This window comes from Epargyreus clarus, unplaced genomic scaffold (assembly GCF_041222505.1).
Source record: "Epargyreus clarus isolate Ecla_fem2 unplaced genomic scaffold, WU_Ecla_fem_2.2 ptg000005l, whole genome shotgun sequence".
Classification (NCBI taxonomy): Eukaryota; Metazoa; Arthropoda; class Insecta; order Lepidoptera; family Hesperiidae; genus Epargyreus; species Epargyreus clarus.
The window spans coordinates 8,864,659-8,891,327 of NW_027332213.1; the positions used below are offsets into that span (position 1 = coordinate 8,864,659).

Sequence of the window (26,669 nt, forward strand, 5' to 3'; positions counted from 1 at the left end):
AAGCGCGCTTATTTCATTCTCGTATTAACTACAAATTATAAACTACGCTTTACCATAACATGTACCAAATGAATGGTACAAAACCTAATGTAAACCAATCGTTGAAATGATATGCACGTTCACGACTAGCAACCCTAATTGCGAGCCACATTATTATTTCTGCCCGGGGAATTGTTTTGCGAAGATGTGTGTGCTTCCAGATAATTCCGTGATCTAGTCCCTCAGTGATTAAGGGCCTCAAATTAATAACAGAGAGACATTTTAAAAGGCACGCTATTATTTACCGAGTCGTAATGGTTACACGAAGGTTTCTCGGTCTACGTATATTGTGTAAGTAGAGATAATATTGTAAGACTTGCATTTAGTTTTAAAATGCTCTTATTGACCCTATCTATAGCTGGAGTGACGGATGAATTTAGCAATAGTTTAAAAATATACAAGGAATTCTTAAATGCTACAACTTAGCCATCGTTGTATTTGACACTTTTGCGGGTTTAAGGGGGCCACAATGAAGAGTGGATCAAAGATACAGCCAGGTCATTAAAATACTTGATGTAAGGAATGTAGGAAGAAACGGAGGACTTACAAAATACAAGAAACTGACTGCCAGTAAAATTTCAGTGTATGAACAGGTTTCACTTCTTTTGGATTCATTTTAGACATAACCAAAATCTTATACACATGTAAGGGATACTTAGAGTTAAGTAAATATCATTTGGAATTGTAACTTTGGAATTATTAATAATTTTTGAAGTTAAGGAAATGTTTTAAAGTTTCAAAACCATAAATGCAAATTAAATAAACGAAGCGCGAATAAACACAAAGAGTGGAGTGTCTACTTAGCCTTCACCACTGTATATATTTATGTATTTGCGGCATAAAAATCTATAGAATTTGATCATCAATTATACGGCGGTGATGCCTGTACAACTAATATCATTTTCTATTGTTAACAGCACAAATGCATCTACATATTGGATTAAAATATCTATATAGCTCATAATTCTAATTTTAAGAAATTAATAACAATTACATAAATAATAACTCAACATCAAGACATTGCAACAAAATAAAAACAGCACATCGTTGCACACACGACAGAGCAATAATATAAGAGCTAGCACGAAAATGGTCAAGCAATTTGACGCTGCGTGGACCGGTCTGGCAACGGCACACATCAAGGAGATGAGATCTATAAGGTTTGCGTGGAACAATCACGTGTGAAGGGGCACACCTCACGTCGGCATTCGTGCCCGTGATTAGATCAGCGCAGGCGACACCGGCACGCGACACTCCGACACGTGCCGCACTTGCAACGACCATTAGTGTCTATGCGACAAACGATCTAAACTCCACTAAATTAGCTTTAAGATCACGCCCTTCTCTCACACAATCGATTGAGTTCTAATGCTGTGAATGTGTGGTTTTGTGTTAATGTATCTATTAGAGTGTTAGAATAATACTTCTATACGATGGGATTTAAATATCCTTCAATAATCAATGGAGGGTAGTGAAATCAGCATCAAGAATCAATGTTAAAAGAAGGTCCACTAAAGGAATTCATATAAATATCAATATTACAACTTATACGAAATTTTAGATCCGGAATTATTAACTTACTTATCAAACATAAATTATTTGATGATGACAAAAATATAAAGCATTTGACGTAAAAGATGGTACTTTTATATGAAACTAAAAAGAAAGTAAAATATTTTGCTATAAAATATTTTCCTATCGTATAATCGGAAAATACATGATTTGAGTTACGACGTTCAGAACGACTACCTACTGGCTTATTGTAATATTCATGTTCTTATCCAGCAAATAGCCAATACATTCCTGGGACTATAAAATCAACGTTGCTGAATACAACATTGTGCGCAATAGATAAAGTCGTTTGACAATAACATGAAATATTCATCAAATAAGAAGATTACGTCGACCACCAGGGGTACCAACAGGAATGAAAGATAAAACATAAAAACAAAATCAGACATTGTTCAACAAAGCCATCGACATTGACATCATAATTATGTATGAGCTGCGGACGGACGGACAAGTGCATCTTACCAAATATGTATGTTGTATCGATTATTTAATGCTTATTAGCAGACTTTTATCGATACCCAATCGATCTAACCGATTACATATTAATCAGTTGCTCTTAAGATACGACTTTAAGATAAAAATACATAGGTACATACATTTGTATTTCTCTTCTATTTATAAAAGACTAGCATTCTATTTCAATAGCAATATGTTGCAAACATTTCGTTACACAACATGTTTCATCAGGAGTACCTAAGTTTTAATTAATTCTGAGTTCAGATCAGGTATTTGACTGAGATACCTCATTTAGTTTTGAAATTCATATCGCAAATAAATGCCATTAAAGATGTGATGATTTTTTACGCATTTTTAAGCATGAATGGTCTACGCACGTCTTTTTGAGCGATTTCCCCGTCTAGGCAAAAGGCGTTCAGACAAAACAATATGGGCACAGGTGATTTTATATAAATGTGTTGTTTAGCCACATGACGTCCTATAATCAAATAGGAAACATTTATCACACTGACTGTCAGTCATTGCTAGGTAAGCAGATTTTATGGATGTCAAGTGGGAAGAGTTGAACCATTAGGAAGCATTCTGGCTTAGACATTTGCTATTGTTGTGGCGAACGCGTTGTTTAAATCTTTTTAGCATAAAGTAGTACACACTTTCTCCGTATAAAGAGAAGCATGGTCATCACAACGCATCCTTCTTGGTGTTATTAATTTGAAAGCATTTTGGAAGTTCAATGCGATCTGCGGTTAATATTTCTCACAATACTGTGTCAAATTCAAATATTTATTCATTATCATATACCTGTATACATACAAGCAAACTTAATATCGTAAACAGCTGCTATAGTTATAAAACTGTGTTGCAGCTATTTACGCCCATCTTCGGACACAGCAGAAGTACATATATACTAGTAAAACATTTGATTTACACAAACACGTGATTTATACAATTCTATAGCTATATAATCGTTACTGAAGATCGTTACAGAGATTAATAATTCATTTACAACATTGAGACTTTCTTTGTTAATACCATTAATTCACTGCATGAATTGGTTAAACATGTAATAAACGTTTCTAAGTTCAACAATTTACATCGTCAATTTTAATGGTTCATCAAAATTCGCATTTCAATATTTTATGGATAGTTATATTCCATTTCAAGTGCTTCAACGTGTACTTTTGAATCGTGAACTCCAGCAAAGTTTTTGTCTTCTATTCCATGAATAATATATAACAATAAATATAAAAATTAATACTGTTATGCCTATGTAATCGGTGTTATGAGTAGTCTATGAATTACTTACTAACAAGCTCAATTTATTAACCCTTCAGTGTAGGATCGAGCAAATTACGCGTGATCATCACTTTGATTACCTACCATCTTATATAAGATGGGGGATTTGATCGTAGATCCAATGCTCTATGAGGTATGTCTGATACAGGAAAAACAGTTAAGGAAGTACCCAATAAAAGCGAGCCGGTAGCAACGTAATAACAAACATTTGTTGGTACGTATCGGTGAATGCGAATCAACAAAAACTGTTGGCAGATCGTAAATCTATTTGAATTGTAGATCGAGTTCGTTCACGAAGCGCAATGGAATTTGGCTTATTATTATGGCAATTACTTGGTGCTGGTTACGGATATTTGTGGTGCAATTTGTTTACTTATTTGCATCGGAATAGGTCTGCGCGATTGCGGTCACGCACAGTCTCTTCCGATCCGCAAATATGAAAACGAACACGGAAAACCGACAAACTATGCTAGATGTGGCTTCAATTTGTATATATCATGATGCAAGTCCGAATCAGACACGTAATACAGTGAAGGGTTTCGTAGTGAAGGTGAATAATATTTAATCGACAGCAAAAAAAAATATTCTAAAATTAATTCTAGGAGGTCATGATAAATTACAAACTAAAGAAACAACTTATTTTTAAGATAATACATTTTTTTCAACTTACAAAAACGGAGTACGTAACGATAACGTTAAACAAATTTAATAAATTGAAACGCTTCATCATATAGGTATCTTAAAATAAAAATATAGAAGGTATATTAATACTTCAGTCAAACAAAAATACGTGGTATTGTTGTTAACCTCAAACGGGTAAATCTACCATTTTACAACGCTTTTATTATTTTAAATATACAACTATTGGTAAACTTACATTTTTAAACAAAATGAACTTTTGTACTTATATCATAGACTTATTAAGTACTTATATGAGGTAAGCTCTTCCAGTAATTGATATTCTAGGGTTTACTTGTTTCACGAATCTTTGGCGATGTGAAGCCTTCAATCGCTTGTGTGTGCAACAATTCCTGTTGATGGAAAACAGTTACAAAATTTCCACTCGGTGGGTGGCGTTAAAGTTATTTATCATGGTTATTCAACCACATTAACATTACTAGTTGACTGACAGTTCCATATTTGAGAAACAGGATATAAACGGGTAGGAAAACCACACTCGGGAGACTGAACGATTAATCACATTAATATTGTAATGGAGAATTGATGTTTGGTTGTTGTTAGATATAAATGATGTTAATGTCAACAAACATTAATTTTATCCAACGTCCCATTCATCGACGTTTTGTTAGTATCGAAACCAATTGTTATTTAAATAAGGTTCACATGTAACGGGATACAGAGGTCCCGTTTAGCTAAATTATTGAAGTCAGGTATTGGCTTCACGACCATGTTACGAGCACGTTCATCCAGTTCATTTATTAGGATCTAAAATATGTTTGTATGGTTTTAATTTTATTTTTAGTTTATGTACGGTAAAGTGAGATACCTATTATAGCTGAATAGGTAAAGGTTAACGTTACTCTTCTGTAAATATTTTTATATACTTGACTATATGATAGTGTGATGAACGTATATTAACACTTTAATATTAGGATTGTCTTGCCACCGCGCAACTTTTATAAGAATTGGGCACGACGTCAGTTAGGAAGAAAAGTGTTTTCGAAGTTTGATTAGATTGATATTTAGAAATAGTAAGTTAAACAGGTTATTTAACAATCGCAACAACGGTGCAGCTATAAAAATGGTAATCAGCTGTCAATGATTTGAGTCTTGGGAGTCTTTTGAGAACATAAACAAAATTGCATCAGAGGTTATGAACAATGTATAACAAGCTAATCCAAATCGGATCGAAGTCAATGTCACAGTTTTGCAGTCAATGGTAACAGTATTGCATGAAATTAGAGTAGGTACCGTGGGACGTCGGAAGTAATCAAAGGGGGATCACGACGCGGACGCGCGCTAACAATCCGCTAATAGGGATCGTGTTCGTGACCCCGCCTCCCGGTCTGTACAATATCATGCGACGGATAATACTTTTATTGCCTTTTGTTATATCAATACTTCAGTTAAACTTTTTTGCGTCGAGATTACGAGGAAAAAGTTGCAAGTAGGTAGGTACGCGTAAGGTATTTTTCGTAAGAAAAGCATAATTCGGCCGTTTATTGAATGGAATCAATTTGGTGACACTGTACCCAATCGAGTTCAAAGGCTAAATCGACTTCAAAGGCTATGCAACTCTTTATATCTGCATAGGACAATAAAGATACCTCCCTGCAACAACTGTCCGTTTGTTTGTATTCTTAATTGCGGGACACCAAACTTAAAAACTTGTTTTATTTTTTTACATTTTGCAAACAATTAAACCAATTTTGGCAAATCGTTCATGAGGAGTACGTAGAGATAAATTATGAATAATATTTAATCAAAATGCATAACAAAGAACATAAATTTTACACTTTTAGAAAAGTATAATCTTATATATAAAATTCTCGCGTCACATTGTTAGTTACCGTACTCCTCCGAAACGGCTTTACCGATTTCTAACAAATTTTATACGCATATTCAGTAGGTCTGAGAATCGGCTACTATCTATATTTCATACCCCTAAGTGATAAGGTTGTTCACCCTTAACATTTTTTTAATTTATATAGCAACACAACGTTTGCCGGGTCAGCTGTAATCATCATTATAAATATGACCTAATAAATTTAAATTATGGAATGGTCATCTTTCACTCTTTTCCATATATTATTTAACAAAAAAAACAGCCGAGATTCATAACTAACTTTAATGATGAAATTAAAACATGAAATAACTAATTTGCGAAATCTTTTTACAGTTAGGTGTTTCAACGGACAATAGGGAGAAGCTTAATACGAATCGTGTTCACGACCACGCCTACCTTACTCTGTAAGTTTCAATATTCCTATCAATAACAAACTTTTTGCCTTCATTGTTACAGTAATAGACGCATTCTCTTTTTTGTAGAATCAACAGGCCCTGTTAACTGTGATTGAGTATATTTTTTACTGAATGAATATTCATGGCGGTACTTTAAGTGATCTTAGACATAAGGCTGCTTAAAATCAATACCTGTATGAAAAAGTTTAATAAAATTTCTAGTTTTTTGTCTGGATGTTTATATGCTTGTTTCTCACTGTTATCGAGCACACTGCGAAACCGGTAAGTACAAAATATTGCTTGGCTAGTTGACACAGCCTCTGAAACATGTGCACATATTTTTCTTAGAAAATGATGGTACCAGCGGAAATACAAAATTTTAGATTACATTGATCTATAACAAAAATCGGAAAATTACCAGTACTATACTATTATATTACTCGTATATGAATGTGATTTGTTTACGGTTCGAATTTTTAACTCTTACCTTTTCGTCATATACTTATTTGAGCATATGGGACATACAATAGGTCCCAGTTAACCAAAAACAATATCATATGTAAGTAATGCAGACTATATTTCATTTAGTACGATCATAAACTTGTCATGTATGTTTAGTTGTGATGTGGTCATCCATCACGGAAGATTTCGCAGGCAAAAGCTAGTATGCTATAGGTTTCTTTAATATAGGTACCTACAAAAAATAATTGGCGAACCTATACATGAGTTAGATACAGAATAATAAATTATAGTATTCGTCGAACGCTACATTATTTACAGTATCTATAACTGTTTGAGGAAAATTAACCATTGTTTCCTAAGCTCATCACACCAAAAAAGTATATTAACAATAGAACTGTATATAAGCATAGCCGTAGTATAAATTGCAAAGTGAAAATAATAAGTTGTATAACAAAAGATACGCGCAAATATAATAACGTGGTTCCGTTGAGCTATGATTCTACGTGAAGGTTTAATCTCTCTTATAATTATAAAAAAGCTTATAGTACATTTACAAATATGTAATTGAAAAGAAGAGCAGAGCAATTAAGTGGAAAGTAGGTACTCTAAAATTAAAATTACTTTTTTGCGTTTAATCTTATACATTGTGATAGTCATCTTTATAACATTCTCAAAAAGTATATAATAATTGTACTCGTAAAAGAATAATTAAAAGGGAATACAGATTATTTGCAGATACTAATAGATAAATTCTTTATGATCAATACAATATTAAATGTTACATACAAAATGGGTTTAACTTGTTCAAAGTATATTTTATGTCAACAAACATTTTAACAATAATTATTATCTAGCAATTTTTTTATCATTGTAACGAATTAAGTAATCTTTTACTCTGAAGATGAATTGATGATAAATAAGGATATAATTAAATTAATTTTGATTCTGTTTCGTTACGTAGTAGATATCAGTTGAATTCTATCCTATTATTATTATTACTTTTACATTTGAAAAAAAAAATGAAATGGACTGAACCGTTGGAATTCTTGTACGTGTATGAGATCTCAGGTGTATGAGATAGAAATAAATACTTTTCTAGGGGGCGATTTTCCCGTGACAATTGTAATTTAAAATTTTCTTTTTCTACTTGAAGTTTGCCTGTAAAGTATAAAGTTTTATATATTTTACTAATAAACACTAATTAGCATTTGCCACTGTGAAAAGGTACACAAATTGGAGTATTCTTTTGTAACTTAATACTTATTAACTATGCAATATGCGAAAATTCCATATTCATAACATCTATAAATGATAATGCATCAAACAAATATTTTTATAAGCACATAATAACGATGAGCACTAAGAATAACCAATATAAATAATCTTAGTAAAACTTACAACTTTGTAATAGTTTATCCAAAAGTATAACTAAGACTAATAGGTAGGTACTGTAATGATACCATTATCATTATCATACGACTAGGTTGCATTTTCATATTCTTCGTATATAAAATATATTATAATTAAAAAAAAGATATAGTAATTAAAAGCTTGGATCTCGTATTACAAAGAAAAACACATGCTCATACATTATTCCCTATTAATCTAAGAAACACTATAAAAATTGAAGTATATTTATCAGCTAAACAAAAAAAAAACAAATACATAAAACAAACGCTCACCCTCAACCTCTGGTCGCCCACGGTCCACACGCGGCTCGCGAAGTCGTTGGACGCGCCCACGATGTACGCGCCCGTCGAGTCGAAGTCCACCGACATCACGCCCGCGTTCGAACCCACGAGAGTACCCTTGTTCTCTACCGTACCTATATCGAAAATTTACTTAGATTATACAGAGGTTCCCTACCAGTGGTCCGCAGAAGCCATATTATGGTCCGCGAACAATTTTAAATTTAGCGGGCCATTTATTAAATTTAGCCGTTTGAAAGTAAGTGATGATTTGCGTGTAACTTTCAGTAACAATAGTCCTAGGATAGCTGAACTTGTAAAGATGATGGAAGTACCTACAGCAATTACATTAATACAAAACTAAAAGAGTGTATTCTATAATATTATTATTTATTTTTATGTTTATTATTTTTATATTAGGTATACTATTGAGTTTTTCATGAAAAGTTAAAGTGTCAGTTTTATTATAATAGTTTATTTTAATTGTACCTATATAGTGGTCGCTGCTTACAAGAATGTCGTAGAAGTGGTCAGGGACCACTTCTACGTATGGTCAAGACCAAGGAAAGGTTGGGAACCTCTGGATTATTACTACTAAAATACATAAAATAATTATTGAATGTACTTTTTGAAGATGGTAGATCACACGCACACACTTTGACTCCACCCGCACCACCGCCACACCTATTTTTACCTTATAACAGCAGTGTTAAAGGCTGATGTGTTCTGATTTTAAGGGTGTGAGAGAGATATACTTTTCCGTGACATTCCAGCTTTGTCCTCCGGGGCAGTAGAACATTTGTGGGCGACCTCATACCTGAGGTCCTGAGAACCGGTTCCGGTAGGAATCTAATCTTCCGGTAGGAATCTAATCTTATTTGGGGTTGATTACAGATGGGCGGCAGTTGCCACTCACTATTAGGTGGACTACATGCTCGTCTGCTATGTAGAAAAAAATGTAATCAAATCCGTATTAATTTAATTAGTGTAACCGGGCAGATCTTGTTCAACCAGAAAAATCTATTTCGACAACATCACCACCTACCGAATTCATAAGAATCCCATTTTTAAGCTAGAAGAACCATCTATACACACTCAGAAAATATCATTGAAATCGAGTTGAGCGGTTTGGGAGATCGTGTACCAATACATGAGATTTATATCAAGGTAAATAAACGTAGTGTACCGATTGATCGTTGGATTGATAACCGTTAAAGCAAATCTAGCATCAGCATCGCTACCAAGAAGCATTGCAATACTTATTTTATATTTTTGTAATAGATCATTTTCACGTGAAACTGAGCAAAAACAAAAATAGACCCGCGAAAACAGCAAGGTGTGAAGAACAATATAACAAACTTTTCAACGATGTTTTTTTCAGATTATCCCAAACCCGACTTCACAGTCTTAACATAGTATAGAATATGTTTGCGTATATTTAGAATTACTTGACATACATACATGTTCTAGTGACCTTGTTTACATCACGTTTAGTGTTACTTTGTAAAATTGTTGACGAGTAGTTCCACGAATCGAACGTGAAAATATATCGGAGCAATTTCATCGCAGTTTACGACATGAAATCGAAGTAAGGTATTTACACTACACGAGGGGTATAAAATGTTATCTTAGATACCATATATCTTGTACTATATGAACGAAATGAATATAATTTTATGATTCAGCTTTCAAAGGTATATCAACTTGAAACGAATAGTTATTACTCCACTTAGAAAGAAAGTGAAGCCCAGCATACTATTGACTTTTCATTTCGTAAAATAGATTGTTTTAAACTTTTAAAAAATATTGTAGGTATTGCTATTCAATTTAAAACATTATTATATTTTATTTTGAATGATATTCAAAAATAATAAATTAATTTTGAATACTGGTTGTTTTTGCATGATCGCTCGTGTATTTGACAGAAGCATTTGGATGTCTTTCGACCGTCGATTTGCGATTTACCTGACCTATGACTGTTAAATCTACTCATTTTGATTAAACAAAATTTGCTTGAATGAATGAATAAAAATCAAGCAATCATATTGTGTATATTGGCTCACACATTCCTGGTATAGGGCACGTCTAAGCACTATATTTAATAATTAAGGCGAATCTATTTAGATTTCTAAAGTACTTATTCCACTTTCTACCTTACTATTTACTTAGTCTACATTCTTACATTTGGACACATCCCAAAGCTTAACTTTTCTGTCTGCGCCACCAGTAGCCACGATCCGATCAGTCGGACTCCATTTGACAGCATTCACTTCACCATCGTGTGCATCCTGAGAAGAAACATAGTAATCATGGTTTGTTTTATGTAACAGATAATTTCACAGATTTGGGACATGGTCACGACAATACAACATTTAATGTTTTGATAATTAATCAAACCGTAACTTTCATACCATACCTACCAAAATTTCCTAAGTTTCTTTAATTTAGTAGTAAATCATTGTAATTGTGTGTAATTGTAATGTATGTAAATGCAATTATCTTGTATTGAAAGAGATATATCCCAAACTAGATTTCATAGTCTGAACATAGTATAAAATATGTTTGCGTATATTTGTGGGAGAATGCTTCATTTCATATATATAAATATTCCGTTTTTAAAATCACATGATATTAATTTCGAACTACCGCTCCGTATTAACAATTGGCTACCCGTATCATGGTATAAAAAAGGGGCGCGCAACTGTCAACAGATCAGAAGTTGTCCAATAGTGGGCACGGCACGGTGGTGCTCTGAACTGTTTGGTGTTTTGCTTGGGTGTTATTGTTACTATGGTGGCATTAACGCTTATTCATTTAATTATTTTAACTATATTTTTATAAGTATTGGTTAAATTAGTTGAATCGAAATACCATTGTAGATCTACCTACCGGCGCGCCCACATCAGAATCGGGATAGGATACGCCCTTTTATTACGTAATAGTTTTAAAGTAACGGTAACAGAAGATAATCAACCGCGTGTGTAGGAAGTGTTCAACTGAAGAATTTATCGTGGCTGTACTCCTGACGACAGTTTGGGACGCGCAATGGAGGCGATATTGACGAGGCCTTCGACATTGGAGGAGCTGTGTGTGAAACACACGATGAACCGGTTGCGTGAGTAACGTGTACGGTTTGTCTAAATGTTGTAATAATTGTATGTGCATTATTTTAGCTACCGCAAGCGTGTGAAGTAGCTTGGGTATGAAAATTGAGAAGGTGGAAGGTGGTTTGCATCATCCATGTTAACCGTCTACGTAATTAAGACTCATTGGCGCCGAGACTCATTGGCGAACGATTGGCGCTCCGGTATGATCAAACCAATAGTTTTTATATTTTCGATTGTTAAACTTGCTATTTTTTTGCTATTTGAAAGTTGTTAAAGATTATAAGAATCACTAATATGAAAATATTTGGTTATGCGCGAAAAATTTAACAATCACACTCGTAGGTACCGACATTTTTTTAGAAATGTTTTGGGTTTTTAAAATCTTCGAGTCATTTCAACTATGCTTTTCACAGTTTCGTTGCTTATATCAACTCTTTAAGAGTCGATGCTTGCTTATGCTAAATAAGTAAATGAATAACGATCATACTGTTTTAAATTATTGCGCTGCAAAAAATATTTTACGATTGTGAATACAAGTTCTGATATCTACCCTTTTGTATGTACCTATTCGTTGTAATGCATTTAACATTCTTAATAAACTCCCAGTTTTAAAATAAAACTAGTCACAATGAAGATTATTATTGAAGTAAAAGGTTTGATAAATCAGGTAGCATACTTTTTGCCATCGCAATTCCATGGCCCGTGAATTTCGTAAGTTTTATTTCTAGTTTCACCTGGAACACCGTGATAGTGAGATATGTATTGTGCTCATTGAAAGGTGTACTCTCAACCAGCGCTTGTCATTTTTAGTAGGATGCTATCTAATAATATTTACCTAGCGCTTGTTCCCAGAATCTGTAACTAAAATGAAAGCTGCTTATTGGGGGTTTTGTAACAACACTTGACTTGTGATGGCCGTAGACGTGGACCAAAATTGAATGAAAATGAAACATTTAGATTCTGGTGGTGAGTCAGTAAGTTGTTTATCGGTAAGCGACTTTGTGCTCTTACAAATTTGTGTATTTAAATTTATTGATAAAGGTTACAATTTGCGAAGGATACATTAAGGTAAAGCTGAAGAAAAGGAGTTTGGTAACGTTCGCATCACCCCAAATGGTTGTAACTATTACTTGCTATTCACTTTAAAAATTGCAGAAGTAAAGAATAATGGTGCAAAGCTGTAAGCATTTTGATCGGTCAAATGTGTTTAAAGGTTTAATTTAATAAAGACAATTCATCAGCCTCGCTCGGAGTCGATCAAGTATTTTTAATAATAACTTAAAGTTTGAACTTGTTTTACAGTAGTTTAAATTGTTATTGGATCTTTTTTCTTATTTTGTGTCATAGTAAATAATACCTTTCGAGATGACGTACATCACGATCCTAGACTTACGTGTGAAATTATATTATGTTGGTACCTTTAGTGAATACTTTAACAGTGCTAAGACAACTATACCATCATGTAATCTAGCTAACAATCTAAACGTTTTAATTATTCATTGACATAAGGAGTTTATTGTTATTTTATTTAGTTTTGTAACTGTGCAGATGACGACATTACGTCTAGATATACGGCTGTGGATATAACAAATTCAGAATATTCATGCACGCAATGTTTATATTAAACGAAACAATTCGGCGTGTTTTTCTCCTATTCATAATTTTGTCGTCGTTACACTCAAGCAGATAAAGGTTATAAAGGTGGTAGAAACTTTTAGGGTCCGGCAATACCAATACCATAGAGCAGTGTTAGGCTCTGCTGTGTTGAAGATATTGATGGGCCTCAGTAGCCACTTACCATCAGGTGGACTGCATGCTTGTCTGCTACTTCTAAAATTTGGTTTAAAGTTTTTGTGTGTGAGCGAATATTATGTATAAATCAATACGGGACGAAATAACGGTATTTGTAGGTATACTTATTATTCAAATGGTTAATTACAATAACTTTTGGAAGTTATTCACAATTTCTGGTGATAACAGATACTTAACATGTGTTATATTAAATTGAAATAGGTAATTCTGTTATTATCAGATATTGTATTGGAACTCGCGGTTCATACCAGAAAATATTCGTTATTATTTTGTGTTCATACTGTTTCGACCGCTGTTTGTTATTCTACGAATTAAAATGTATATCTTTGCAGATTTATAAGTCAAAGTCAGGTTCGGACGAGCAATTATATACCTACTGCAAGTTCTGATAAAATTCGAAAAATCGAATACTGCAAAAAGAAAAAGAGACAAGAGTACATACACTACTGTCAAATTGGACTCTGCAATGTGTGATCATTATTGTGTGGTAAAGACTTTGTTTGCAGTAATGCCTATCGCACAAACGAAGGTAATTGTAAAATTCAAGGTAAAAGTAAAATGATATAAGGTAAATAATATAATGAAGGTAGGATGACTCCAATAACTTTTTACGCTTAATGACCTGGTTTTCGTTGTAATGTAACTGTGGACTTCAGAGTGTTATTTCGTTGGCATTTAACGTCATCACATGAACGGTACGAACTATAGCTCATGTTATGGTAAGGCAATAGTATTTTAATTATTTTATTAAGAATAACGACCACGGAGTACTTGCTGCTCTGATATTTTCTTTACTGTATGTAAAGTTGACATTAAAACTGTTTTGAACGTGACAATTCACTTTATTATTATTTTCACACATTTGTGTTGTAGACATCAGGTTTTTCGGTTTGAAATTAACTTTTACTTTTTTATTTTTATGCTTGTTACAGCTTATTTGTTTACAGTTCTAAATAAGAAAAGCACTCGTGCATGGTTTTGAGCAGGTCTCGAATAGTTTCTTATAAAATTCTGTCATAGTCAAATGAGCTGACTTAAAAGGCATTAATGATTTTCAAGAAATCCTGTCTGAGATAGTCAGACACATTATAACAAATTCAGTAAAGGAAGACATCGTGAAGAACTACACATCGGGAAATATATTCTCAAGGGTATCTGGAGTCTCTACCCAGTGTACGTTTGGCGATGCAGAAGACTATGCCATAGATTTAAGCGAGCCAAACGAAAAGATCTGTAGATTTTACTCTCAAACCATGAACGAAACGCGGAGCTCTCTCGTTATATCGTATATAATTATTGACTATACATATAATGTAATGTGTTTTCAGACTACGAGAACATGTGCTATGGAAAGTAAACTATTTGAACATGTCAGATGACTGTGAACCCTGTGAAGCAATGACAGTATCGACAGTCAAAAATCTGGTAAAAACTTTGTGTTTCTCTTGAGTACCTGCGAACTTTGGAACGGTATGTGGATTGTAAGTTCAGTGTTATCGGGATTGTCTTGCATATCGATGATTGTCTGGCCAACAGTCATGTTTATGTTTGATAATAACCCGAGTGCCATGTGACTTGGCAATTCTTTTCAGGGAATAATCAATTATGTACGTACGTTATGTGACTTAATGAATGTTTTTGATGTCATGTGACTTGACATCAGCCATGTGACTTGGCAATTCTTTTCAGAAAATAATCAATTATGTACGTACGCTATGTGACTTAGCGAATTTATGATGTCATGTGACTTGACATCAGCCATGTGATTTGGCAATTCTTTTCAGATAATAATCAATTACGTACGTAAGCTATGTGACTTAGCGAATTTATGATGTCATGTGACTTGACATTAGCCATGTGATTTGGCAATTCTTTTCAGGAAATAATCAATTATGTACGTACGCTATGTGACTTAGCGAATTTATGATGTCATGTGACTTGACATCAACCATGTGATTTGGCAATTCTTTTCAGATAATAATCAATTACGTACGTAAGCTATGTGACTTAGCGAATTTATGATGTCATGTGACTTGACATTAGCCATGTGATTTGGCAATTCTTTTCAGGAAATAATCAATTATGTACGTACGCTATGTGACTTAGCGAATTTATGATGTCATGTGACTTGACATCAGCCATGTGATTTGGCAATTCTTTTCAGATAATAATCAATTACGTACGTAAGCTATGTGACTTAGCGAATTTATGATGTCATGTGACTTGACATTAGCCATGTGATTTGGCAATTCTTTTCAGGAAATAATCAATTATGTACGTACGCTATGTGACTTAGCGAATTTATGATGTCATGTGACTTGACATCAGCCATGTGATTTGGCAATTCTTTTCAGATAATAATCAATTATGTACGTAAGCTATGTGACTTAGCGAATTTATGATGTCATGTGACTTGACATCAGCCATGTGATTTGGCAATTCTTTTCAGATAATAATCAATTATGTACGTAAGCTATGTGACTTAGCGAATTTATGATGTCATGTGACTTGACATCAGCCATGTGATTTGGCAGTTCTTTTCATGTGACACGACCATTTATTTACACTATTAGACACCGGTTATGGGGTTAACCAATTAAAGTTACGTGTTTTGTGTACCATGAGATTTGGCTTCTGTGGTTAAAATTGAGACTATATTATCCGCGAATCTAAAGTAGTTTATCCACTTCTTTAATATTATTGAATTTGATTTTTTTAAACTTTTGTTCGCGAGCCGTAACGGCTGCTCGTCAGAATGGCCGTGTGGGAGAATGCTTCATTTCATATATATAAATATTCCGTTTTTAAAATCACATGATATTAATTTCGAACTACCGCTCCGTATTAACAATTGGCTACCCGTATCATGGTATAAAAAAGGGGCGCGGAACTGTCAACAGATCAGAAGTTGTCCAATAGTGGGCACGGCACGGTGGTGCTCTGAACTGTTTGGTGTTTTGCTTGGGTGTTATTGTTACTATGGTGGCATTAACGCTTATTCATTTAATTATTTTAACTATATTTTTATAAGTATTGGTTAAATTAGTTGAATCGAAATACCATTGTAGATCTACCTACCGGCGCGCCCACATATTAATCTTATCTCTTAAGTTTAATGAATATAAATCATTAAAAAGCTTGTATCAGAGTATTTGTAAAATATATTTCGAAGACAATCATATGAAGTATAGATAGTTTAGATTACCTATAGATAAGAGTGTAGATAAATTTACGTTTATAAATTGTTCAATCAGTTTTGAACGACGAAGCGCATTAGCTGGTTTGAATGTTAATTGGGGTTTGAATACGATAACTTGATAAAGATAGATACATAGCATTACGTTTATATTTCGTGTCATATCGTGCCTTGAGAGGTTCACACAGATGTAAAGTTTATGGAAAGGAAACTGGTAATATTTCTTTCTTGTTGTGATTTTATTTAATTAAATCTTTATATTTATAGCCCTACTCAAAATGGGACGGGGTGCCTCGATACTGGATACAAAAATATGCCGTCAAAATTCGTATAAAAGTGCTCTATTTTACTTTTCGCGTACAACAACATCTTAAAAAATATATTGTACAATTTTTATGTAATCAGAAATCTTCGGGATATTTTAATACTTACAAATCTAAGTCCAACTTTAGTAGGCAAGGCAGTTGCATAATAAGGCATAGAGTCCATAATTTTGTCCTCTGATGAACTCCCACTACTTCTGCTCCCACCCTCCCTTGCCGCTTCTTCGAGTTCTTTTCGAACCTTGTCACTCTTTTTTCTGAAAATAATAATAACACAATATAATGAAAAAATTTAAACTCATACTCGTACAGAATTACCTGTGTTATGGGTTCCATGAAAACAAACAAATACACGAACACGCAGATCTAGAAGAGATATCATTTTTTGTCCATTGGATTTCTGTCTAGCCGGATATCGTACATACCCCAATACCCAAGGTTTAGCATATTAATATAGTAACCATTATGCTTCACAGTCAATTAACAAAATATGTTACTCATATCCTTATATTATCTTATAAAAATACATTAAAATATTTCACATTTCAATGTTTGCTTGCCATAACCATTCCTTGAAGCTTCTCCTCGTATCCTTGCAAGCAATATCTACACGCGAGCATAAATACCTTACCAAAATTCATAAACAATCCAGTACAATATTTCACAGCCAAGCTTGAACTTTATATAGTTCATATTGCTAATAGCCTATTACATTTCATGTATATAAAGGCTTAAGTCATAAATTGACGAGTTATTTTTATGGATGATACATTATTATATCAAAAATATACATCAAACTGTGCCAAACACATGCAACCATGCCAAAAACCATGCAGCGATAAAACTACGCGAAGTATTGAATAATGCTTGAAAACTATTGAAGTATTTTCAATTTAATCCAAACTTTGATTGATATTTTTGGTCGTGGTTGTTAGTATAATAACGGAACAAATAGAACCAAATTACTGACAATGATATAGCATAAGTTTACAAATGCTTAAGGACTCGGTGAGATTCGAACTGATGACAAAGAAAATGGATAAGAATAATATTAAGAGACTGATATTATTATACCCTTCACCGATCCATATTGGAACAGCGTGGTGGAGTATTCTAACCCAGATTTGCCTAAACCGAACCATACCCACCCATGTTATCACAAATATTTAGTTTTTGATGCCTAATAGATGGCACGTACAATTATTTATTAAAATGTCTTAAATAAATATAATTTCGTTCACTATTTTTTATAAATAAATACATACGTTTGCTTTACAAAAAGTATTCGTAACACCACCTAACACGAAATTATACTAAACTTAATAATAAGCAAAACTTTTTATAAAAGTTAAATACCTATCACTTCAAGGTTGGGGTCATCTAATTTACCAGTATATAACACATTTATGCAAACGGTATAGAATATATGATATGTTACATATTTACAATTTTACAGAAACTAAACCATAAAATAAAAGTTATTTTAGAACAGGAAGAACCTCTATTTTTTCCATGACAATCTTATTTGATTAAAATGAATTTCATTGAATTTTATACTTTAAAATATCTTCATTATAACACCAGTTATTTTTTCGTACGCAATATTCTCATATAAAATAAGTACACAAGATAACTATGTCATAGATGGTTTTTACAGTTTCCTTGACATTCCATACTCGTTACAAAGCGTGCAATAGTTTCTATTTTAGACGGTACCATCAAATTTAATGACAAACAATAGAAAAACAGAAACGGTTAAAATTATTCCGATATGTACAAAAACAATAAATGCTGTAACATAATAAAAATTTTAGAACAAACGAAACTAAGAATCACCAAGTACATTATACAAGTAAACAACATAGGTAAATTAAGGTAGAAAAGTACAAATCCAATTAGATACTCGTAGTAAATACCACAAACCTTTAGGTACCTATACAACATATTTATTACAAACATTAATTTCCCACCAGAACATAATAAAAGAACAAAACGAAATAGAAATCGAAATATGAGTCAGTTTCAGAGTGCAGTTAAGACATATGTATATATGGACCATTTGTAATGAAAAAGTAACAATGTTTTAATTTAACGCCACAATGCCTTCAATCCACCACATTCTCATTCACATTATGTCAAACTCACCCAAAACTAACTCTACCAATCGTGTTGATGAAAAACGCGGTAGGGTTGCTTGACCTGTTGAAGAAATTAAACAAAAAAAGCAAACAAAAATTATATATACTTATGCAAGCTTACTAAGTCGCGTGTCACACATAGCCCGCTCTACTCATACACGTACCATATTATGATTATACACAAATATATATTAATAAGTAATTTTGAAAATAAAAGCGAATAATTGGAAAATTAAAAGAATAAATTAGTCTTCTTTAGTTTCGGAAAATTAAAACATGTAATATGAGATTGAAAGGTGCTCAATTTAAGATCCAATACCATTATAAAATAGTACATAGATGTAGGTATGAGTGTCGTAAAAACCATATATGGTTCTCGGTAAAAATCTGATCAATATTTTTATTTAATAGTGTCAACTTAATTTACACAGTGAATTCTATTACAGTATTTCGTAAGATTATGCGATGAAACTGCACAAATCAGAATGAACTCTCCAAAATATGTAACAAATATATCTAGCAAAAAGCCACAAAAATCACTACAAATACAACGTGCTTGTATTTACTATTGTCCTATCCACAAAATTACATAATGTATACTAAAAATATAATACATACTATATAATTTCAAACAACATACACGCAACATCCACCCTTATTTATAAATATTTATATAACATTTAATTATAACTTACTTGAGAAAATGTTCATTTTCCTCGTTCATTTTGTCTGCATCCTTAGCTTTGTATTTAATTAATCTTTCAACTAGAGATCGATTTTCGTCCTGAAATCAAAGGAAATTAAAAAAATTAAATATATTTCAATCATACTAATCAATTGTATCCAAGTGGGATACTCAATGAAATAATTGATTTATGAAGTATGAATAATATTATTAAATAATCAAGTAGGTATGTGATGTCTTCAAGAAGAAACCAAATGCTATTGCGCAAAACAAACCCAAGTCTGGGTTAGTACACAATTAGACCTAAATTCAAGCCTTAGAAAGCCTTAGTTGAAGCACGTTGAAGGTAGTATGTAAATAAGCACTGACATTTATTAATATTGTAATCAATAGATTAAAAGAACTTAAAAATAGCGTATAAATACTGTATATTATGATCAAAAATATAACAACAATTATATGTTACTTAACGGTATATAAAAAATCACGCATAAAAATAGGTACATACGACACGAGATTCAAATTTCTTAACCGTTATCCTTTTAATCATGTTTGAACTAAAAAAACGTAAATCACAAAATTGAACTGCCGACGATACTTTTATTATATGACTAACGTAAACGATACGCGTATGTTGACAGCCCGACGCCAAATTTTCGACTGAACTATGGATATTAAAGAGGATATAGGCGTAAACATTTTATACGTATACGAATAATCACATGAGAGTCGTAAAATATACAGCGTGCTACTGTTTATGGTTGGCGAAATATCCATTTACTTAGCTAATACAAAAATTTCATCAATTACTCGTCCACGTCCTAGTTCTATATACATTTGCACCTTTATTGCGTCTATTACTTACAGACTTTACAACTTGGTAGCTTGATGCGACACACACTTTTTAAAGTACGTACGACGACCATGTAGCTATGTTTTACATACGAATATTTAAAATTAAAATGTTTGCTTGTTCCTTAATGTCAGTTTCTAAGCTTATCTTATAATATGACCATTTCCAATATCTGCCACATTTGACCTAATTTCACCAATAGCTTTTTTGGGTGGGACCGACAGATTTTTCTCCTCTACCCCCTCCAAATAGAATTTCACTTTACATATTATAATTTAACTGAAGCTGCATTTGGTAACTTCACGTATATTGGACCAAGGACCAGGAATATCAACAAAACGTGTCGGTATTACACCAAACATGTAAACAGACAAACGGTGCAAGAGACAAATACAGCAAGGATGTTCTTGATCTTCATTGTCCTTATTATAAAAAACAGTATCTTTACATTAATTTATGAAGAAAGAAAGGAAGTGAATACATCTGTCTATGCTCAAATTTATTAAATATTTTATGAAACATGCTGGATACGATGGACAAAACCTCATATCGGCTTGGCATATTGCCACTATTTCAATGATGCAATAAAAATTTGAAGTTCCAGAGAATAGTTTGAGCTTTCAACTGCGTGTTATCTTCCATCATGTTTAACGCGAAGTGTGTATCATATAACTAACTGGTTAAAGTTGTTAACTAGATAGGAGATACATTTATCAAATGTTTTATCAGAACTATAGGTAAGTCTATTCGTTTATGAGTTGTGTCGCGAATGTGTTATTTTTTATAAGTGTACGCGCAAATGAACGCATAGCTATGCCAAAAATATTCCACTAAAGTAAACAAAAACACGTGTGGCCGTGATGAGATTTTCATTTCTAGTAAACTGTCATACAATGGGTTTCATATGGAGCCTTATTAAATTTATGTAATAAATAGTGGAGCAAACTGTACAAATCTTCTAGCCAACACAGGACACCGAGAATAGCCGTCACTTCTCAGTGGTTTCGTCAGCCGCTTCACAGCCTCCGTCAAGGTTAAACCATTGTTATGTTACGATATGATCAGAAACAGAATACTGAATGTCTCTTGTGAATATAACCGAGCACGCTTTTGTTTTTGTCTCTTTTATTTGATTAATATATTTTTTCTAAATCAGCATTCATATTTTCGCCTTACTTTAACTAATAGCAATAAAAGAGGACATTGACATAGAGGAATTAAATAAGTATACCTATTTATATTTGTACTCTAGATATTATTGAGGAATAATACTACTTGTCGTGTATAAGTATAACAATCAGTAACCAAGTAAATTACACAATCAACAATAAACAATTTACCATTTTCACATTAGTTATCTGAAGTAGTTTAAACTGGGTAATTAACGTGTCAATTATAAAATCCATTAGTAAATTAAGCGACAGCTTCAATTGTTTTACGTTTCTAGATTATAAGTGAAGATTTTAATAGGAAACGCCATTTATATTATCATTCTTTCTGCATTATAAGAGGTATACAGCTGTGTTCCTATTTTGACGTAGTAATAAACCTTTGAGGTTTTAACTTACTTCTGAGGGTCAGCAATACATCTGTAATTAATCTTAAATGGGACTTCTGTCGTACTTGCGGTCTGTTGCAGAAGCACTGACAGTCTGGTGTTCTGAAATTCGGCACGTCCAAAGTTCGAATCCCAGGCATGCACCACTGAATTTTAAATGGATGTGTGAATTAGAATTATAGATTACTACTTTATCTAATGATGAAGGAAAACTTCGTGAAAAAACCTGAAAGGTCTCTGTGAGGTCTACCAATCTGACCTTGCATGGTATGGAGGACTACATCCAAAATCTTCATACGCAATGGGTGGGGACCCTAGCCTAGGTTATGGTTTGACGGCGCCGGATGTCTATAGTTAGCACATGACACTTTATTTCATAATCCTAAGCCTAGGAATTAAACAGTAATGGGTTGATTCCATCATAGTATAGTTCTTTATGAAATTGTATACTTGTTGTAATGACTATGTTCTACTAACTTTAGAATATAGTGAAGTCAATAGACCAAATGATATTAGGTTACACAATATTGAAGTGCACATTATACAACTTTATATATAGAAGATTACACCTTCTTCACTTACTTTTGTCTGTAATGTAACAATTTCTAACAATATAGTAATAATATCCAATTGTAGCATCCATGCTACAATTGGATAACGTTTTCTAATGTCCAATATTGGATTGTTACATTATGTACAAATTATTCAGAAATTAGAATTACATTTAAAATTGGAATTTACATTTAGAAAATTAAGATGTAATTGATTTGAATCCAGAGGCACCACCATCACACTTATTTCTTCATATAAACAGCAGTGTTAAGCGCTGCTGTGTTTGTGATAAGGGATAATTCTTATTTATGACATACCCACTTGGTTCATAGGGATAGCAGTACACCTGTAGCCTACCACAGGTAAGACTACAATCTTATCTTGGGTTGATCATACATGTCCATGGTTGGCAGTAGCCACTTAACATCGGGTGGACTGCATACTAATTAGCTACATAAAATAAACAAAATTACTTGTGCTTTCCTCAATTTGTCTTCAATAGCTGCAAATGCAATTTGTAAAGCTTGATGCTCGTCCCGCAACATTTGATTTAAACCTTGTAGCTCAGTCATATTGGTTTCATACATTTGAATCTCTGCTCGAAGCGATGCTATGACTGCAGTGTTTTCTGAAATTCTGAAAACAAATATACCTAAAATAAGCATTATTTTGTGCTCCATAAGTGCAATATAAAGACAGAGAATCAGTGTCATCAGCACCATAAAGTGTTATATTAAATATATTGCGCTTAGTACAATACATAAATAATATAAATTGATCAGTAACTTTAGTCTACTGATACTAGATTATTTATCAGTTTTATTATTGGGATCAATATTGTACTGACATTATCTGCAGATTGAATCTAAATTAAAAGCAATAACCAAATGCACTTCGGCTTAAAGCATAGAATAAAAAATTGCAACATTTCACAACATTTAATTTATTGCATTATGTTATATCTATTATTAGCTTGGATGAATCACAAGTCCTCAGTTTTCATTTCAAGTTTGTGTACCATGACATAGACATCTAATATATAAAATTCTCGTGTCACAGTTTTCGTTGCCATACTCCCCCGAAACGGCTTGACCGATTTTGATGAAATTTTTTGTGCTTATCCGGTATCTATGAGAATCGGCCAACATCTTTTTTTTCATCCCCCTAAATGATAAGGGTTGTTCACCCTTAACATTTTTCGGGTCAGCTAGTTGTATATTATAAGTCTTATCACTATTAACATTTATTAGAAAAATATATTTACTTACACAATATCCTTAGCTTGTAAACTCTTTTCTAAGTCATGAACCTTAGCGTTGAGATTAATAATTTGTTGAGCACTTTCTCCTCTACGTCTATGAAGAGAAGTTAATTCTTCTTGTTGATTTAAAATTTTCTGTTCTAGAGCCTGAATTTTTTCATTGCCGCTGCCTGTAATATTAATGTATTTGGTGAATTATTTCCTTGTACACATCAAAGTGATTGCTGGAATCAAACTGTGACTGTGACCTAAACTATTCTCATTATAGCAGGAGGCTTACCATACTTACATCCTATACCTAGTCTAGGTTAAGAAAAACAAGCTTTAATTACATATGTCTAATAAGGGAACGTACCCGTACTACGTGACCTATTTTATTATATTTTTCGACTCCTCCCCCCTCCGGTGACCATCCGTAGTATATGCTAAGACACCCCCTTCCCCTTCAATTGTTTCGCAGAAAATGCAACAATAAAAAAGTTTTTTTGCAACTATTGGGACGGTACAACAACATTATTGTATACACCTGTAGCACGGCGTCTTATCGACTTGCTTGACCACTTCACTAAACTGCAAACTGTCTAACAAACAGTGCCTGTTTTCATTCAATTAGCTGACGTTTCAACAGTTGAAGAAGCACTAAACTGCACTCTGCGCCATATTCAAATGTAGTATAAAAGCGCGAGATTTCTCTCGATGAATTCGACTGTGTGACAAAAATCTAATCCCCCCCCCCCCCTCCTGTGATTCAGCGTAATATTTTAAAGACCTAACCTAAATGGGTCACATAGTATGGGTACGACCCCTAAGATGGACTAAGAAATTTACAATATATGGTACTACACGATTTTTGTATGTGGAATTGGTGTTATTGTACTTATAACAGGAGATATTACTAGGTAGAATAATGTTTTATGCACCAATTATGCCATTATCTACCCACACCATGCAACATGAATGCATGTAACTACTTTAAAAAGCCAACATAGCAAGGCTATCTTGGCTCTGGCACGATGCAATATATTTGTTGTGTTACAAGCTTAACTTCCAATTTATTTCAATACAATGTTCAATTTATTTCAATAGAATAAATGTTGTCCTTCACCACCTATACAGTCGGGTTTAATAACATTCTTATAATATGTGCGCCTATTTGGATATACATATTTTAAAATTATTGAATATAAACAAACCTGTGTTTGATAATATACTCTCAGTATTTGAATATCTTATTCTTTCATTAGCCAGTGTAAGTTGAAGATTTTCATTCTTGAGTGTATTAACATTATCAAATAGTCTGCTCTCTGAAAATGATAATGTATAAAATGCCATTAGTATGGAAAGACAAATGATATTGTTTGTGGAGAAATAAATTATTAATAATGTGTTTGATAACAGATTCCAAGAACGAAAGGTAAACATTGCAATAAGATCATTCTATAAACAGTTTACAAAGCTTATATAAATTTTAAATTAAAGTGAAAACGAACCTAGATCTTAAGGATTAAAATATCCATTATTTACTATAGAAAATCCATTTATACTATAGACAAAGACAATTAATCTGAGGTTATGTTACTTACGAAAAGTGATTATATCCTGGAATGAAGACGTCTCTCGCTTATTTCGAGCCTGTAATTGGCTTATAATACTTTTTCTCCACTCGCCACTTTCCATTTTGAACGATAATTTTACTCTTTCATATAAAAATATTAAAAAATGTTACTTTCAATATCAAAACAAACAGATGTCATGACAAAATTTAAAAAAAGTTAGTTTCCTTTGTAACTTGTTGCTTATTAACAAACAGCAGTAGTACGAATAATTATAAGAAACATGATTTACGAGTAGAAAGAACGATTTCAAATTCTTAATCTATTATTTTTCATGTTCTCGGTAAATAAATGTTGACATGAGCCGTCAAATTTCTTTTTTACGTCAATTACTTTCTTATATGTCAGTGGCAAAGATTTCATGTATTCTAAAGACCTGTGTGTCAAACAAGAAATAATATAATATTTAATAATAAGTATTGATATATTAATAGAACCATAAATGGCAGCTGAACTCGTTTTTATATAAAAAATGTTAATTCATCGTTTGGCTTTAGCATTTTTTATGATTTCACACAGATGTATACGTTACAGTTAGAGTGATCAAACAGATATTATACATAATGACTGGTTATTGTGTTTAAAAACTAATTCAGTCCAGACAATGTGGTAAATTAATCACTGTATCCGGCTGTTATATATAATAGCAATTTAAAGCTGGGTTTAAAAAAATATTTTTCTCATAAAGACTTACAGTCACTTACATGCGAACAATTATTTAATTCATAGCTATTTTTTTTTTTTTTTTTATAATATAAGAGTAGCAGACGAGCATGCAGTCCACCTGATGGTAAGTGGCTACTGCCGCCCATGGACATCAGTAATCAACCCCAGATAGGATTAGATGTTCCTACCTGAGGTCGGCCACAGATGCGCCGCTACCCCTGAGGACCAAGCTGGAACGCCTCGGAAAAGTCTGTCTCCCTTACCACACCCTTCAAACCGGAACACAGCAGCGCCTGCACTGCTGTTATTAGGTAGAAATAGGTGTGGCGGTGGTGCCGCCGGAGTCGAACCACAAAGGGTTCTACCACCTTCAAAACTCGTTTGTTATAAAACTCGTGTGTTTGTTATAAAAAATATACTCGTTTGTTTAATGAATCGGCTAGCTAGCTAATGTTATTGTAAAAGCCCGA

General features: G+C 33.0%; 1 protein-coding gene across 2 annotated transcripts in view; it reads right to left on the reverse strand.

Moving 5' to 3' along the window:
- Positions 1-25,839, reverse strand: part of Atg16 (Autophagy-related 16) — a 191,302-nt gene extending 165,463 nt beyond the window's left edge. Inside the window, exons 1-9 of one of the 2 annotated variants that reach the window (XM_073073090.1) lie at positions 25,504-25,839; positions 25,114-25,224; positions 23,928-24,090; positions 23,133-23,295; positions 19,707-19,795; positions 19,019-19,072; positions 16,983-17,130; positions 10,618-10,723; positions 8,430-8,572 (exon numbers count right to left, since the gene is read on the reverse strand). In XM_073073090.1, the coding sequence (XP_072929191.1) occupies positions 8,430-8,572; positions 10,618-10,723; positions 16,983-17,130; positions 19,019-19,072; positions 19,707-19,795; positions 23,133-23,295; positions 23,928-24,090; positions 25,114-25,224; positions 25,504-25,597 (1,071 nt within the window). In that variant the 5' untranslated portion in view covers positions 25,598-25,839. The remainder of the gene's footprint in view (positions 1-8,429; positions 8,573-10,617; positions 10,724-16,982; positions 17,131-19,018; positions 19,073-19,706; positions 19,796-23,132; positions 23,296-23,927; positions 24,091-25,113; positions 25,225-25,503) is intronic. The other variant, XM_073073092.1, reaches the window with a different exon arrangement.
- Between the last annotated feature and the right edge of the window lie 830 nt (positions 25,840-26,669).